The following is a 16927-nucleotide window of genomic DNA, read 5'->3' on the forward strand; positions in this document are numbered from 1 at the left end:
ATATGACCCAGTGGCTCACTCAGCTGGAAAGCCGGCATCGTAGCTAATAATGAGCTATCGCTTATTAATAAACCTCCATTTTCTCATATAAAGGTCAGATTGGCAGTGTGGATGGATGAGGAAATAACACAGGCGCCTGGTATATGGTACACGCCATATACGATTTAATCATAATCATCGAGATTCGTAGTATCCACTTGAAATGTCTCCCAACAAAAAAAAAAAAACAAAAAATCTTTTTTATTATTTTCTTATATTTCTTATTCTTATAGGTACTTATTATTATTTTTTTTTTTGTTTGCGAGACCATGATTCAAATTACGTTCTTCAAATTATATTATTTTTATTCATACCAAAAGGGAAATTTTAATTTATTAATAAATTATACCGGATTTTTGTATTAAACAATTAGAATAAAAAATGTTTGTATTAAGATTTTATATCCATATAGGTACATGTTCAATAATTGTTCATACTCAATAGATATGCAAAAGTATTTTAAACATAACGTTTAGACCCAAATCATAAGATTTGAACAAATTAGCGTCAGTAGGACAGAACAGGACATAACATGAAGTTACGAACAAACGTTTGTTGATGCCAAAAATGAGATTACGATAACGAGTCAATTTAAAAACAGTTGAATAGCAGTCAGTCAACCATTGGATGAGTAAGTATGGTAAAATGCCTGATATGATAAATTGTAATAGATTTAATTTAAATAATGTATATAAAAATTGTCTAGTATTTGGAAAATGCTGTAATAACTACAATGAATATAATTTTTTTGCCAAAGTATGTAAAAAGAAAAAGACAATATGATAACAAGTATATAATAAAAAAAGCACAAAAGATAAAAATTGAAAATAGGGTGAAGGATAACACATTTTCATTAGTTTCTGTACATAAATTATGATTTATAAGGAATGAATGCTGTAAGACTTTTGAAATAAACAATAAAAAAATGAGTTTAAATTAGATAGTGGAGCTGATATAAACACATTATCAAAAAGAAGATTGTAAATATCTGTGTATGCACAATTTAATAAATAGGTATACAATAATTACATTGGAAGTGTTTGGTGGATTTAAAATAAAACCTATGTGACAAATTAAAACAATGTCAACTTTTGGTAATAAAAGTATAGGATCAGAGTTTGTTGTTGTATATGAGGCTTATAATAGTAGGTTAATAATGAGACTATAAATAATCTCAGAATTAAAGTTATTAAAACATTTAAAATATAGCAATTAAATGAACAAAGACGAGTTCATTAGAAAGAATAATGATGTGATTGAAGGTGTAAGTGGTTTTCCTAATGTATGTAATCTTGAATTGAAAGAAGGAGTAACGCCAGAAGGTAGTGTAGCTAAAATGGTACCAAAAACTCAAAACCAGGTGGAAATTAAAGTTAGAAGAATTAGTGAAAAAAAGAAATAATAATTTCATAAACCTAACGAATGGGCAAATAATATGATTGTAGTACAAAAACCAGATTCATCTCTAATGTCATTAGATCTAAAAGAACTGAACACAGGGTTAGTGAGAAAACAATGTCAAGTACCAACAATGGAAGATATAACTCCAAAATTTTTAAATAAAAAAATGTATAGTGTAGTTGATTTCAAAGATGGATATTACCATATTAAATTTGACGAAAAATGTACAAAATGTATAGTATTTAAAGTGAAATAAATACTATACATTTTGTACACCATTTAGGGACTATAGGTTTTTATGATAACCGTTTGGAGTAAATGTAGCATCAGTACTATTTATAAAACAAAATAAGAAATACTTTGGGAATATGGAAGGTGTAATTATATATTTTGATGATATATTAATAGCAATAGAGACAATAGATCAACAAGAACAAATAATGACAAGGTGTTAGACAGAGCTAGAAAATACAATATCAAATTCAATACATCAATATTACAGTATAAACAAAAATAAGTTAAATTTTAATGAAAAAGGCATGAGCCCCGATAGTGAAAGATTAGAGTAATTAAAAAATAAAAATATTCTAGTAATAAGAAAGAACTTCAATAATATTTAAATTTTAGTTTTAGGCACTATAAACGTCTTAAGACAACTCATACCAAACATAGCAAAAATAAGTGGGCCAATGAGAGAATTATTAAAAAAAGAGTCAGTGTAGAATTTGACAAAAAGACATGGTCAGATAATAGAAAAAGTGAAAAGCTATTATCAATGATAAATCTTTATTAATCCATTTTGATGCCAGAAAACCAATATGTGTATATAATATATGTTTGTTACAAGCAAATTGGTTAACATCAAGGTGGTTAACAGAAACTGAGCAGCTTTATGCTATTATTAAGAAGGAGTTGTTGGCAATAACGTTTACCAGTAAAAAATTTCACTATTACATATATGGTTACAGTGAAGTAAAAATGTACACAGTCACACAGATCACCAACTGTTAATATCGAAAAGAAAAATGTAGAAAAAAATTAAAATAACACTCAAAAGATTAAAATTAAAACTATTGAATTATAATTTCTCATTAGAATATTTGCTTAGAAAATATATGTGTATTGCTGATTTATTGACAAAAAATATAATTTATAAAAAAGAAAAAGATGATGAGTCGCTGAGAGATTTAATACACACAGCAGGGCAACTCAAATAAAATACAGTGTAGAAAAACTGAATGAATTTTAGTTACAGACTAATAAAGATTTAATATTAAACGGGTGAAAGAGTATAATGTGAATGGATGAACAAACAAAATAAAGGAAAAGTGTGAAATAAATTATTTTCATAAAATAAAGTCAGAATTTAAAATTTAAGATGAATTAATGTATTTATAAAATAGGATACCTAGTGATAACAAGAGTTTTGAGATGTGAAATGTTAAAGCGAATTTATAGAAGTCACCAAGGAAAGGAAAAAACAAAACAGTTGGCTAAACAGCATGTATATTGACCTGGAATTATGTCTGATATAACTTTTTTAGTGTTGAAATGTGTAGATAGTTTCTAATATAGTAGAAGTAATAAAAAAACTGAGCTACTGAATCATGAGATACCATTTAACCAGGTAAGCTCATGAAGGAGGAAGAAATTATTTTTGTAGATTAATTTTCAAGATGGGTATAAGTCAGCAATCTTAAATGGAAAACAGCAAATGAATTAATTAAAATTAAAAAAAAAATTTTTCAAGGTTTGATAACCCTAGCGTGTTAATAGCTGATAACATTCCATTTAATTATTACCAATTTAAGTTATTTCCTATAGAGTGAGGAATTGAAATTAATAACTATGGCTGTGAATTTCATGCACTAAAAAAGTCTTAAATATGCATGCATTTTTGCATTAAAAACAAATGAAATATGCTTTAAAATATGCAATATGAAAAAAAATTATACTCACATATGCTGGATGGATCCATTAGCGTAGTAAACAGACATTTTTATTGACAGTTTATAGACAGTTTTTTCCACCTACTAACTCTAGTGGCTACTTCTACTTTATTTTAGCTGTGGTATCAAGTATATATGGTAATAGGAACATAAAAAAATAATATACTGAATAAAGCTACTGAATTTTAGATTTTAGACGAAGTAATGAATGTATGAATAATTTTACAATGGAGTGTTTTTTGTTTTTATTTTTGCGTCTGTGTACAACATAACTTGTTAAAATATCTATCGATAACATTTTTTTTGTCTAAGTCAAAATGCTTGAAAATATAAAGTTCCACATAAGCAGAGCTAGGATTTGTATGTGTTAATTTGAAGTTACAACCAGATAAATGTGAATTTTTAAAACGTGAATATGTATATTTGGGACACGTAATATCAGAAAATGGAATTAAACCTGATAAAAAGAAAGTGAAATCTGTATTAGAATTTCCAAAACCAACTAATGTAAAGGATATAAAATCATTTTAAGTTAAAGTGGGTATTATAGGAAATTTATAAATTCATATAGTGCAATTGCGAAACCTTTAACGAATCTTTTAAAGAAAGACATTAAATTTTTTATGGAGTGATGAATGTCAAAAATCATTTGATAAATTAAAATCAGCTTTATGTTCTGAACCAATACTTAAATATTCAGAATTCACTAAGACTTTCGTATTAACTACGGACGCGAGTAATAAAGCACTAGGGGCAATATTATCTCAGGGAGAAATAGGTCAAGACTTACCAATCTCTTATGCGTCACGGACGTTGAATAAAAGTGAAAATAATTATTCCACAACCGAGTTAGAATGTCTAGCTATAATTGTTGGGGTAAAACAGTTTAGACCATATTTATATGGAAGGAAATTTATAATACTTAGTGATCATCGCCCTTTGACGTGGCTTTTCAACTTAAAAAATCCATTATCGAAGTTAGCACGTTGGCGAATACAACTTGAAGAATATGATTATGAGATACCATATAAACCTGGGGTGCAAAATTCTAACGTAGATGCGTTAAGTCGTATGTATTCGATACAAGAAATTAAAAACGAGTCGTACGAGGAATTTCTTGGGAAAATGGAAACACAGTTAATTACCAATAGCAATGTAAAAGAAGCTATAGGTACACTTTTGGAGTCGCCAGTAGAGTATCATATAATGACAGAAAAAGCGAAACAATATAATTTAACATTAGGAATAAATTACGAAATAAAACGTAAGTTTGGAATTACTTCATTTTTACCAGTTAGTAAAGTGATAGGCGATACGCCGTATGTAGTACAGAATGACCGGTAAATAATATTTCTAGTAACGAAAAATAAAGATCGTCAGAGGTCAACGTACAAGAATATGTATATAGCGTTAGTGAACTTGAAACAGTTTTGTGAGGAAAATAATTTAGATAAAATAGCAATGAATAAACTAGGTATGAATGATGATTTACAGTGGGAAAAAGTAAGGTCAATGTTAAGATACATATTTCGTAATACTAAGATCCAAATTATGGTATGTGCGAACGTAGAATATACGGAAGAAGAGAAAGTAACTATATTAAAGCAGTTTCACGATTCTAAACTAGGAGGTCATTTAGGTGTTAACAAAACTATTAAACGCATACAGAAGCAATTTAGATGGAAAGGTATGAAAGATGATGTTAAAAAGTACGTAAGAAATTGTACATCGTGTCAAGTAAATAAGATTTCAAATCGGCATGTAAAACAACCAATGGCTATTACATCAGCAAGTACAAAACCATTTGAAAAAATATTTTTAGATATCATAGGTCCATTACCAACAACCTTGTCTAGTAATAATTATACTTTAACAATTCACGATGACTTATCTAAATACACGCTAGGAGTACCAATACCTAATCATCAGGCAAACACGGTCTAACAATTAAATTAAAATCCTAACCAAGGCCGCAATATAATTATGATGATTATTTATACGATTTGAAACAAAGTATGCAAGTGTCACATAAATCAGCGAGAGAGAAGTTAATTGAACATAAAGTAAAAAGTAAGGAACGATATGATAAAAATGAGAATCCTGTAGATATACACATGAAAGATTTAGTACTTTTTAAAGATAACGCGCATAAAAAAAAACTTAATTCACTATGATTAGGACCATATGAAGTAATAGGAGATGAAAATATAGTTATACAACGTGGCCGACAAGGCATTACCGTACATAAAAATAATGTAAAACGGTATTATAATGATAAAGCAAATGATTAATTAAATATAAGATTATAGTATAAATGAATAGATTAAGAAAGTTTGTTTAAAAAAAAAATAATTAATGATATGTAATAAATTAACGAACCATATAACTAGATGTTATTAAGACTATTAAGTAGTACTATAATAAATTATAAAGGTATAATTTTTACTTTTAGATTGGTGATAATGGTTAGACTTAACAGTGCTAATGAAATAAATTCATCGGAATATTATACATATGTACCCTATGATCATACCAGGGCTTTTTACTATGAGAATTTAGGCCCCACTAAATTGATAGGAGCAGAGTATAAACTTGTTACGTATTTTTCACTTAAGGATTATAATACAACGTATGATTTATTAGGTTTAAAAATGAAGAATATAAAAAATATATGTACTGACAAACATCATATAGATTTGTGTGGAAAATATCAAATAGTAATAACTGATTTAGGTATATGATGAAATAACTAATCAAAAGGAACGATTGTATATGTTATTAGGAGGTAGTATTAATCAAACAGATATTTATCAAGAAAATAAACGAAACAAAAGAGGATTAGTTAACTTTGTTGGTAACGTCATGTATAGGTATATTATTTGGTGTATGCGATGATACATGTGCAAAGAAAACTAGAGAAGGAATCAAACAAACAGAGGAAACAGGAGCTAATATTTTACACATAGTGAAATCACAAACAACAGTAGTAAAAACAGCAGTTAAAAAGATTGCTAGTTCACTAAAACAAACAGAGGAACTATATAAGGAAATATCAACTAAAGAACAAAAATTACATGAGAGAATGATACAATTACAGAATAGAACTGATGATGTATTAGATTTACTATTGGCTATCGAAGTCCATAATCTATACACTATAATAACTAATCCAGCGGTCCCCAACCTGGGGGTAATTACACCCTAAGGGGTAAAAACACGATTTTTTGGGGGGTAAAAGTAAAACTATTTATTTTTATTTTAAGTACTTATTTTACTCATGTGTATTATGACTGTAAGTGAAATTGTATAATATAATATTGTTGTTAATAGTTTTGGGAAATACCTTATCTTATGTCCTAATGACACTGATAATTTTATTACCTTCAAATAATACTTAGAATATTACATTATATTGAATTTCCTGGAATTATTTTTGTTGTACAATTGTCAACACATTTTATATTCTATTTATCTATTTACTATTATTATAAAAATATAAAATGATATCGATATTTAATTTAATGGTTTTAATCTTTTAACCATCAGTCAGTCGTTCACTGTTTGTTCATTAGTGTACTTGTCTGTGCCGTCTACTGAATATCGATCAGTATTGTCGATTTTCTGATTATTTTGACGTAAAGTAAAAGTTGGATTTTAATAATTTTCCTTTGAATCAGGAACCATGACACAGGGGAAAAAACGGTCATACAAAGAAGCTTTTCTACAATGGGGATTTACTAAGTTTGTTGATAAAAGTATCGAGAAGCCTCAATGTGTTCTGTGCAACAAAGTTCTCACAACAGAAAGTATGAAACCAAGGAAATTAAAAGAACATTTTGAGAGAAGTCATTCTCAGTTTGCAGAAAAAGATATTGCATTTTTCAAACGTAAAGAATATGCGTTAAAAAATGCACGTATGGATTCATCCGGTTACTTTTTTAAGTCAACTGAAGCTGGTCTTGAAGCTTCATATTGCATCGCTCTTCGAATCGCGAAAAACAAGAAACCTCATACAATTGGAGAAAATCTCATCAAACCGTGTATACTAGATGCAGTAAAACTTGTTCTTGGAGAGCAACATGTTGAAAAGATAAATAAGATATCACTTTCTAACAACACTATCAAAAATCGTATCGAGGATATGAGCAAGAATATTTTGGACACAGTGCTCAATGAAATAAAGTCAAGTCCTTTCTTCGCCTTACAGTTAGATGAGTCGACCGACGTTGCATCTTGTTCCCAGCTACTTGGCTATGCTCGATACATAAAAGGTGACGACTTAAAAGAAGAATACTTATTCTCAGAATCACTGAGTACTACCACACGCGGTGAAGATGTTTTTCAGACAGTGAAAAATTTTGTTGATGAAAATGAGCTGCAGTGGTCGAAGTTAATAGGTGTCTTTACAGATGGAGCACCAGCCATGTTGGGCATTCATTCTGGTTTCCAAACATTAATGAAAGAAGTTGCTCCATTTGCGTTATTTACCCACTGCATTATCCACCGTTATGCTTTGGCAATGAAAACTCTTCCACCTGATTTAATGGACACATTTACTCATGTAGTGAAAATTGTTAACTACATCCGAAGCAGTGCGACAAATACAAGAATTTTTAAGGACTTATGTAATGAAATGGGAGGAAAATTCGACGTCTTGTTGTTCCACACAGAGGTACGTTGGTTGTCGAGAGGTAAGGTGTTGCACCGAGTGTTTGAGCTCCGAGAATAAATTGCTTTGTTTCTAGAAAGGAAAAAATCAGGGAAGGTAAAGGAGAAAGAGTTTCACGCTCAAATAACAGATAATGTATTTATTTCTAAACTGGCATATCTTGCGGATTTCTTCGGAGAAATAAATACACTTAATCTCAGTTTGCAAGGAAATATGACGAATATTTTAACTGCTCAAGATAAGGTTGCCAGTTTTCTTCGTAAATTGCAACTTTACCAACGCAGAATTGATGTCGAGGACATTTCAATGTTCCCAGAACTAACAATGGTGCTCGACGAAAGAAATGAAAAATTTTCATTCACAGACCAAATAGCTCTTCACTTATTATCAGTAGTAGATTCAATCAGTAAATATTTTCCAGATTTAAAAAATCGTCAAGTAAATGCTTGGGTGCTAAGACCCTTTTCAGTGGATGAAAATGTATTTCCAGATACTGAAATTGAAACCAAATCACAATTTTTAGGACTTCGTGAAAACAACACACAGAAAATAGATTTTGAAAACACACAACTAGCAACATTTTGGCGAAAAATTGGTGTAGAGTATCCATTATTATCAGAAAAAGCCTTGAAAATACTGATCCCATTTTCCACAACGTACAGGTGTGAAAGTGGATTTTCAACAATGGTAACAATGAAAACAAAAGCAAGAAACCGATTAAACTTGGAACACGACCTAAGATGTGCATTGGCCGAAACTGAACCGAATATTAAAGAAATTGTTAGAAAAAAGCGATATCAACCGTCTCATTAATGTTCATTGCTGTTATTCATAAGTCGTAATAAATTAATAAAAACTCTTATTTTCTTTGTTTGAAAAAATAAAATAAATTATAATTATCATCATAATATATATTTTGTTTTGTTTTTTTTACTCACCTTTTTTTTGGGTCGGGGGTATTTGTTAATATCTAACCTGACTTATGGATAATAGTCTCAAAAAGGTTGGGAACCGCTGAACTTATCAGTATGCGTATGAAACCTCAACGTTGGAACAGATAATAACAGCTGCAAGAGAGGGGTTAATACATCCAAGTCTTATGACACCACAAGAACTTGCATCAACATTGAAAACAGCAGAACGAACAATTAAAAAACAATATAGCATTCCTATAGGAACAGAAGCATCAGAATTAAGTGAATTTTTAAAAATAACAAAAATAAGCGTACCTATACTATGAAAATGAACAATTGGTATTTATTACAAGAATACCACTGGTTATCGACGTTAGAATTTTCATTATATAATATAATACCTATACCAATAAACCATGTTGAAAACGAGGTTGAAGCATGGTATGTTTCCATAGCTACATATACTTATGTTGCAATAACTAAGGATAGAAAACAATTTACTACCTACACGGAAAAAGAGATAATTACGATAAAAATACGATAATTATACTATATAAAAGATTGCACTGAGACGGCAATATACAGAAAACTACACAGCCAATGATAGATAATAATGACAGAACTCCATGTGAAATGCAGTTATTTAAATTTTAAATCACCGGACGCACTACCAATGAGATGTTTAGTCGACAAATGTTCATTAGTTAGAAATATTTATCACAGATTTCTTAATAAAAATACATAAATACATGTGTGAGATAATACCTTAACAATAAGTTGTACAGATTTACCCGAACCATTTGTTAAAGAAGTTAAGGTTTCAGGTGCAATAACTATAGTAGACACAAATTGTCAAGTATTCACACGAGACGCAATGTTGAACCCTATAGAAGATATTTCGAGTACAAATTATAAAGATTTTGTACCTGTTACTAAAATACAGAATATATTTAATAAAATACTTAAACATATATATAAATACAAAATTACAAATTGAGTGATGTATGGAACAACACATCAAATATATAATTAACAGATTTGCACAGTGTGTCTAAATCACTTAATGAGGTTCAACAAATGATAGATGAAGAAGTTATTAGAGAACAAAGTCAAAAACATCTGTTCATACATTCAAATCTTTTGTATGCTACAATAGCTTTGGCCATAATATCTATTATATTAATTATAAAAGCTATATATATACTATTAAAATGTAGATACGTTAGCAATCGCCAAGTGATTGATATACCAAGAAGATTGGTTAATTATAGATCACAAATACAAAATGTAAGAAGGAGAAATTATGCTTCGGGGTTACATGATGAAATACCATTTAGCGCACCACCATCACCACGTTAATATTAATATTAGTCAAAAAAAAATATATATATATAAAAATAAATAAATAAATAATAATAATAATATAAAAATAAGTATAACATAATAATCAATAATTATATATATAAATATTATAAAATATAAAAATGAAACATAGTATATAATTACTAATATTCAATTGTTTATATTATTCAGAAAAGAAACACATAAATTCATAATCATGGACTTTGAATTTTCAATGGTAAAAATAACGAGTATGGTAGTTATCTCTGGTGCTATGTCGAATAGCTTGAAGAAATTTGAAGTTAGCAAGTTAGAAGGAAAAGACCTTTATTGCTACCATTAGATGAAAAAGCTAGAGCTATGATAGAGAAAGAATTACAGGTGGCAGTTAGAGAAATAAAAAGAATATTTGTGTGTAAAACGGAGTTACGAGATGCGTGTTTAGACCAGTTGAGGCAAAGTTTAAATTCAACTAGAAATAACTTAACGAGAAATTGATAACTATATAAGGCAAGGGAATAATAAAAATGTAATAGTAGTGTGGAATCGACATTCAGATAAAACTATTCGTCTATTATGAAGAGGTTAGAGTAAGTTTTAACTTTCATTCAAAATAACCATTTAGATTCAACTCTGATACTGGCACGCAACACCAGCTACATACTCAACACCAGATGTGCTACTACTATAGCAATAGAAAACAAGCGTATTGCAACATATTATATTCCTAATACAATTTGAAATATTTGCTCCATAGTAGTTTTTGACAAAACAACTACTCCTAAAAGTTCACGTTGTACAATTCTCATATTTAAAGGTACTAGATAACCGAAAATACTTAACTTAAAATAACTTATTGTATATTCATAAATTATAAACATATTACTTACTTGTATAGAATTTATACAAAACACTTTCTGTAAATAAACAAAAACTTGATTTTGAAATACTATCTTAGTAAAATAGCATAACATACCTTGAAATATAAACATAGTCTTCTACTTATAACACTTTTTAAATTGTTTTAAATATGAAATAATATTTAAAACATCAATTAAAATATATATCATCTAAGTTATTTGTTAAGTTATAAAAAATAATTATTTTTTATGAATCTTTAGTCATTCATCGTTCAGGAGAACGTTGCTTAATAACCTATTAGTTAAACCAAATTATGCTTTTGGGGATAATTTCAACGCTTTTGAATGTTTTGAGAAAAAATAGGCATATAAAATAAAAAATAAAAAAGTCCTAATTAATTATCCGTTAATTTATTTGTTTATTAAAAGTACGGGTTGATAGCTCAGTCCTCAATGGTTACATTACAAAAACATATTTTGATTACATAGTTGGGTATTAATTATTATTTTAATACAATATTAAAAGCTAATATAAGAAATGGATAACAACGTTAATTTATAATAAAAACGAATGCGATTAGAGAAGTATATATAATAAGATAATATAGTATATTATTAAATAAGAGTAATAGGGTTTAGTATTAATAATCCTCATTATAATTGTTTGAGAAGTCTGAGAATGATTATATTATCGGAGTAGTATGTTTTAGTCGGTTCTGTATCCCCCGCAAATCCGGTAAATCCGACTACCCCGCCCTCCCTATCGTGCGCGTGCCATGCCCCTCCATGCCGTGCCCGGCCTTGCCCCTCCCCTCCATACCGTGCCCGGCCTTTCCCCTCCCCTCCACTACCTGCCCGGCCTTGCCCTCCATTCCTATCCACTACATGCCCCCCCCCCTGAAAATTATAAGTAGTCGAATTCAATATACTTGATACGATTTAGTTAAAAGTTTACTGATATTTAAAATCATGTGTAGAATACATTCGTTTTGAAACAGTGTATTAGTTAATTTTAGTTTATTGAGAGTTAGTAACCGATTAATAATATAATATACAACATAAATAAGTAATTATTGATGAGGTCTCATTATCTTTTATAGAAGTGAAAAATGAAAGTGTCACGTACACTTTCATATTTCATCTATATTATCATATATTACATTATATTATACATAACATAGCAAACTATTATTACAATAAATTATTCATTATATTTTCGTATTTTCACTTACCTATATCAGAAATCAATAATCCTACAGTTATCAATAATCAGTCAGTACCTTTGTCTCCAAACTTATACTACACAGTACATAAATGAATATAGTTATGTCTTTTATTAGGAATATCAAATACATTTTCCTTGCTATATATTTTTCTTTATTTCGTTTTAAACTATATTAGGCATAATGATCAAAATAATGATCATACTTAGTAAGTATGATAAATAAAAAATAACGTTCTATTTTACCCCCCCCCCCCCACCATATACATGTAATCGCAGCAAGCATAACAAACACAGGTCTACTTGATGTATACTATGTATATAGTAAAAAAATTAAAACATTATATATTTAACTACTTAAAATAAATGGAAATATTTTTAAAGTAAATGGTTAAATTTCATCTCTTAGTTTAAAATATTATCATATACTATCCCATACCTAATATTATAAGCTATTATTATAATAGATGATTCATTATATTTTAATTTATTGAAATAATAATAAGTATAGTATTAATAGTATTATATTACACGATATGCTCAAAATTGCTCTACTTTATAAATTAAAATAAATATACCTACAATAATATATCATTGTTTGAACAGCCCAGCTAGTTGTTTTAACTGGATTGATCTTATTTTAACGTGGTAAGTAGATATGAAATATTTTAGCAATTCAAAATGTTATTATTACTTAAATACATATCGCCATACACCATACAACTTGTAATGAATAAATAATATGAATAATTTTACCGTGAAATTTATTTCATATGTTTTTAATAGGTAGCAATATTAGACTATCATTTCTAATATATCATATAATTAATGCACATAGGTAGTTTACTAAATATATCAGTTAATCGTTTCTCAAGCTCGTTATTATACCATGGGTACATAATTGGTTTTTTTTTTTTTTTTTTTTTTCTATTCGTTCTAGCTCATAACGTGTAGGTAATCATCAATAGAGTTGTATGATATTTATTCCAAGGTGTATTTTAAATAAAACACACATATCGTGGATCATATATTAAACAGGCATGATAAAATCATAATATAATATATTAATTAATAAATATTGATTGTAGTCAAATCCAACGTATGATTTAATATAGTATTATTTATATAGTTAAATTCTGATATACTCAATATGATATTTTAGTTAAAAATATAATAATATGTTGGTATTGAAAATCGGGCATAGAATAGTTAATTTTACTTCATGGAAGGTTAGCAACTGATTAATAATATATATATATATATATATATGAAAGATATAGCATATATAAATATATAAAATATATACTTAAATGAAATAATATAACGTAATCTGAAGTGGAAAAATATATTTATTGTATTATCGAAGTGTACAACAATAATACTTTATTAAAGAAATGTGTATACATTTATTACAACTATTTTATTTATAACAATTTCTATAAAACTTATTATATAATCGTAAAATCTTATGGTATATGTATTCTATTACACTAAAAATATTGACAATGTTTAAAATTATTATATATTTTTCTACTATCATCGAAATCCAATTTATCTTATATACTAGAGAAATATTTTTTAATTAAACAGTTATTAATAATTTGTTCATATTGTTGAATAGTTAACAATGGATAACGCCATTTGAAATCTTTTACAGAGTTTTCAGTATAAATGGTATCATGATAAAATGAACAACATTTACATCGATTAATAACCCCATATATACGACCTTTTTCTTGAAAATTATTATCAATCAAATTTTCAATTAAATTAATAGCACATAACATAGTTAATGATGATGTCACTAACGTTTTGCAAAATTTAAATGCCATACTTTTATTCAGATGTAATAATCTTTGAATTTCGATTAACATATTGGAATTATATAAATGTGATAATCGATAATTTTGATCAGGTTTAAATTCTTTAATATGTTCAGTTGATAATTTTAATTGTGTTAAAGGATGTATATAATTTATATATTAATATAATAATAACATTTTGAATTGCTAAAATATTTCATATCTACTTACCACGTTAAAATAAGATCAATCCAGTTAAAACAACTAGCTGGGCTGTTCAAACAATGATATATTATTGTAGGTATATTTATTTTAATTTATAAAGTAGAGCAATTTTGAGCATATCGTGTAATATAATACTATTAATACTATACTTATTATTATTTCAATAAATTAAAATATAATGAATCATCTATTATAATAATAGCTTATAATATTAGGTATGGGATAGTATATGATAATATTTTAAACTAAGAGATGAAATTTAACCATTTACTTTAAAAATATTTCCATTTATTTTAAGTAGTTAAATATATAATGTTTTAATTTTTTTACTATATACATAGTATACATCAAGTAGACCTGTGTTTGTTATGCTTGCTGCGATTACATGTATATGGTGGGGGGGGGGGGGGGTAAAATAGAACGTTATTTTTTATTTATCATACTTACTAAGTATGATCATTATTTTGATCATTATGCCTAATATAGTTTAAAACGAAATAAAGAAAAATATATAGCAAGGAAAATGTATTTGATATTCCTAATAAAAGACATAACTATATTCATTTATGTACTGTGTAGTATAAGTTTGGAGACAAAGGTACTGACTGATTATTGATAACTGTAGGATTATTGATTTCTGATATAGGTAAGTGAAAATACGAAAATATAATGAATAATTTATTGTAATAATAGTTTGCTATGTTATGTATAATATAATGTAATATATGATAATATAGATGAAATATGAAAGTGTACGTGACACTTTCATTTTTCACTTCTATAAAAGATAATGAGACCTCATCAATAATTACTTATTTATGTTGTATATTATATTATTAATCGGTTACTAACTCTCAATAAACTAAAATTAACTAATACACTGTTTCAAAACGAATGTATTCTACACATGATTTTAAATATCAGTAAACTTTTAACTAAATCGTATCAAGTATATTGAATTCGACTACTTATAATTTTCAGGGGGGGGGCATGTAGTGGATAGGAATGGAGGGCAAGGCCGGGCAGGTAGTGGAGGGGAGGGGAAAGGCCGGGCACGGTATGGAGGGGAGGGGCAAGGCCGGGCACGGCATGGAGGGGCATGGCAGCGATAGGCATGGCGGGGCATGGCACGCGCACGATAGGGAGGGCGGGGTAGTCGGATTTACCGGATTTGCGGGGGATACAGAACCGACTAAAACATACTACTTATCGGATAAGGAATGAAAAGTTGTCGTTATATTATATTTCTGTTTTTAACTCATGATAGGTAATATGATATTTACTGAATAGTCATAAATAATTAAATAAATAATTTTATTATCGTATTCAAATAAATTATTGTTTTTATTTATTTTTAACATTTCGAAAAAATAAAGTGAATATCATAAAATTCTATGATTACGCATTGAGATAGGTAGTATTTTGTGTGAGTGAAATTTGACTTTTGTTTTAATATTTATTTGTATATGTATATATATTATATATATATTATACATGGACCGCAAACAATTTAGAATTGCATTATTATTTTACGCAACTCAATTGGTATAAAATTTCGACGACCAGTAAACAAATTCTCTTTACTATAAAAGTCTGAGGAAGTAGAAAACAAATACTCATACATTTTTCAAGTAAATTTACACATTGTTAAATGTTTAAATAATTATTATTCCTATTAATTTATTATGTTTTGTGAATATATTTTTAATTTGTTTTAGTCTTCATGTATCGTCTTTCTTTAGAAAGACATCAGTCTAATCAAATGAGGGAATATGCTTCCATCATCGATAGTTCTAAGTTCTAACAGTATTTTTTTATAATCAATTGTATTATTGAATTTTAATAAAATACAATAGTGAATAATAAATAAAATTAATTATAAAAAAATACAAAAAAATAAGTAAAATATGAAAATTGCATAATTTTTTTTAACCTAACCCATCAACAAAATTTCGCAAGATATGGTTTGTGAAACTCTGATCTAGGATTTTGATATTAAAATAGATATATTTAATGAGTATAATACCAATAGTTAGTTGCTTGCAAATCTGATCATTAGTTAATCCACCTAAAAAAAAAAAAAAACATTAATTTGTATAATTCATTTCATAAACGTTGATAAAAATTTAAAAAAAAGTTTATGCGCTTGGAGTACGAATAATAATTAAAATAATTTCTACAGTTTTTGATTGTAACGTAAATCAACTATACTATATTATTTCTTTGTGTTTTGATAAGTCAATTATAAATAGTTTTTAACGTTTTTAAATATTTAGTTCTATAATCAACTTAATTACCAATTGGACAGTTAATTATTTCTCCGTGAATTATTTTGAAACCTAACCATAGAAGTCCCAATGAGATGTACATGGTGTCTATAAAATTAAAATTTATTTTACTTAGTAAAATAGTAACTTATTTAAAAAAAAAATAGAGTTATTATTAATTAAACTTGTAAATTATTTTAAAGAATACAATCAATCGATGCGAATAGGTGTGGCACAA

General features: G+C 27.8%; 1 protein-coding gene across 3 annotated transcripts in view; it reads right to left on the reverse strand.

The window, feature by feature from the left end:
* Window positions 1-16927, reverse strand: part of LOC114128775 (uncharacterized) — a 76577-nt gene extending 59650 nt beyond the window's left edge. For 2 of the 3 annotated variants that reach the window (XM_027993363.2, XM_027993362.2), the window contains exons 1-3: window positions 16720-16927; window positions 16449-16490; window positions 11204-11230 (exon numbers count right to left, since the gene is read on the reverse strand). In XM_027993363.2, coding sequence (XP_027849164.2) covers window positions 11204-11230; window positions 16449-16490; window positions 16720-16792 — 142 coding nt within the window. In that variant the 5' untranslated portion in view covers window positions 16793-16927. The remainder of the gene's footprint in view (window positions 1-11203; window positions 11231-16448; window positions 16491-16719) is intronic. The other variant, XM_050205532.1, reaches the window with a different exon arrangement.

This window comes from Aphis gossypii, chromosome X, assembly GCF_020184175.1.
Source record: "Aphis gossypii isolate Hap1 chromosome X, ASM2018417v2, whole genome shotgun sequence".
Lineage (NCBI taxonomy): Eukaryota > Metazoa > Arthropoda > Insecta > Hemiptera > Aphididae > Aphis > Aphis gossypii.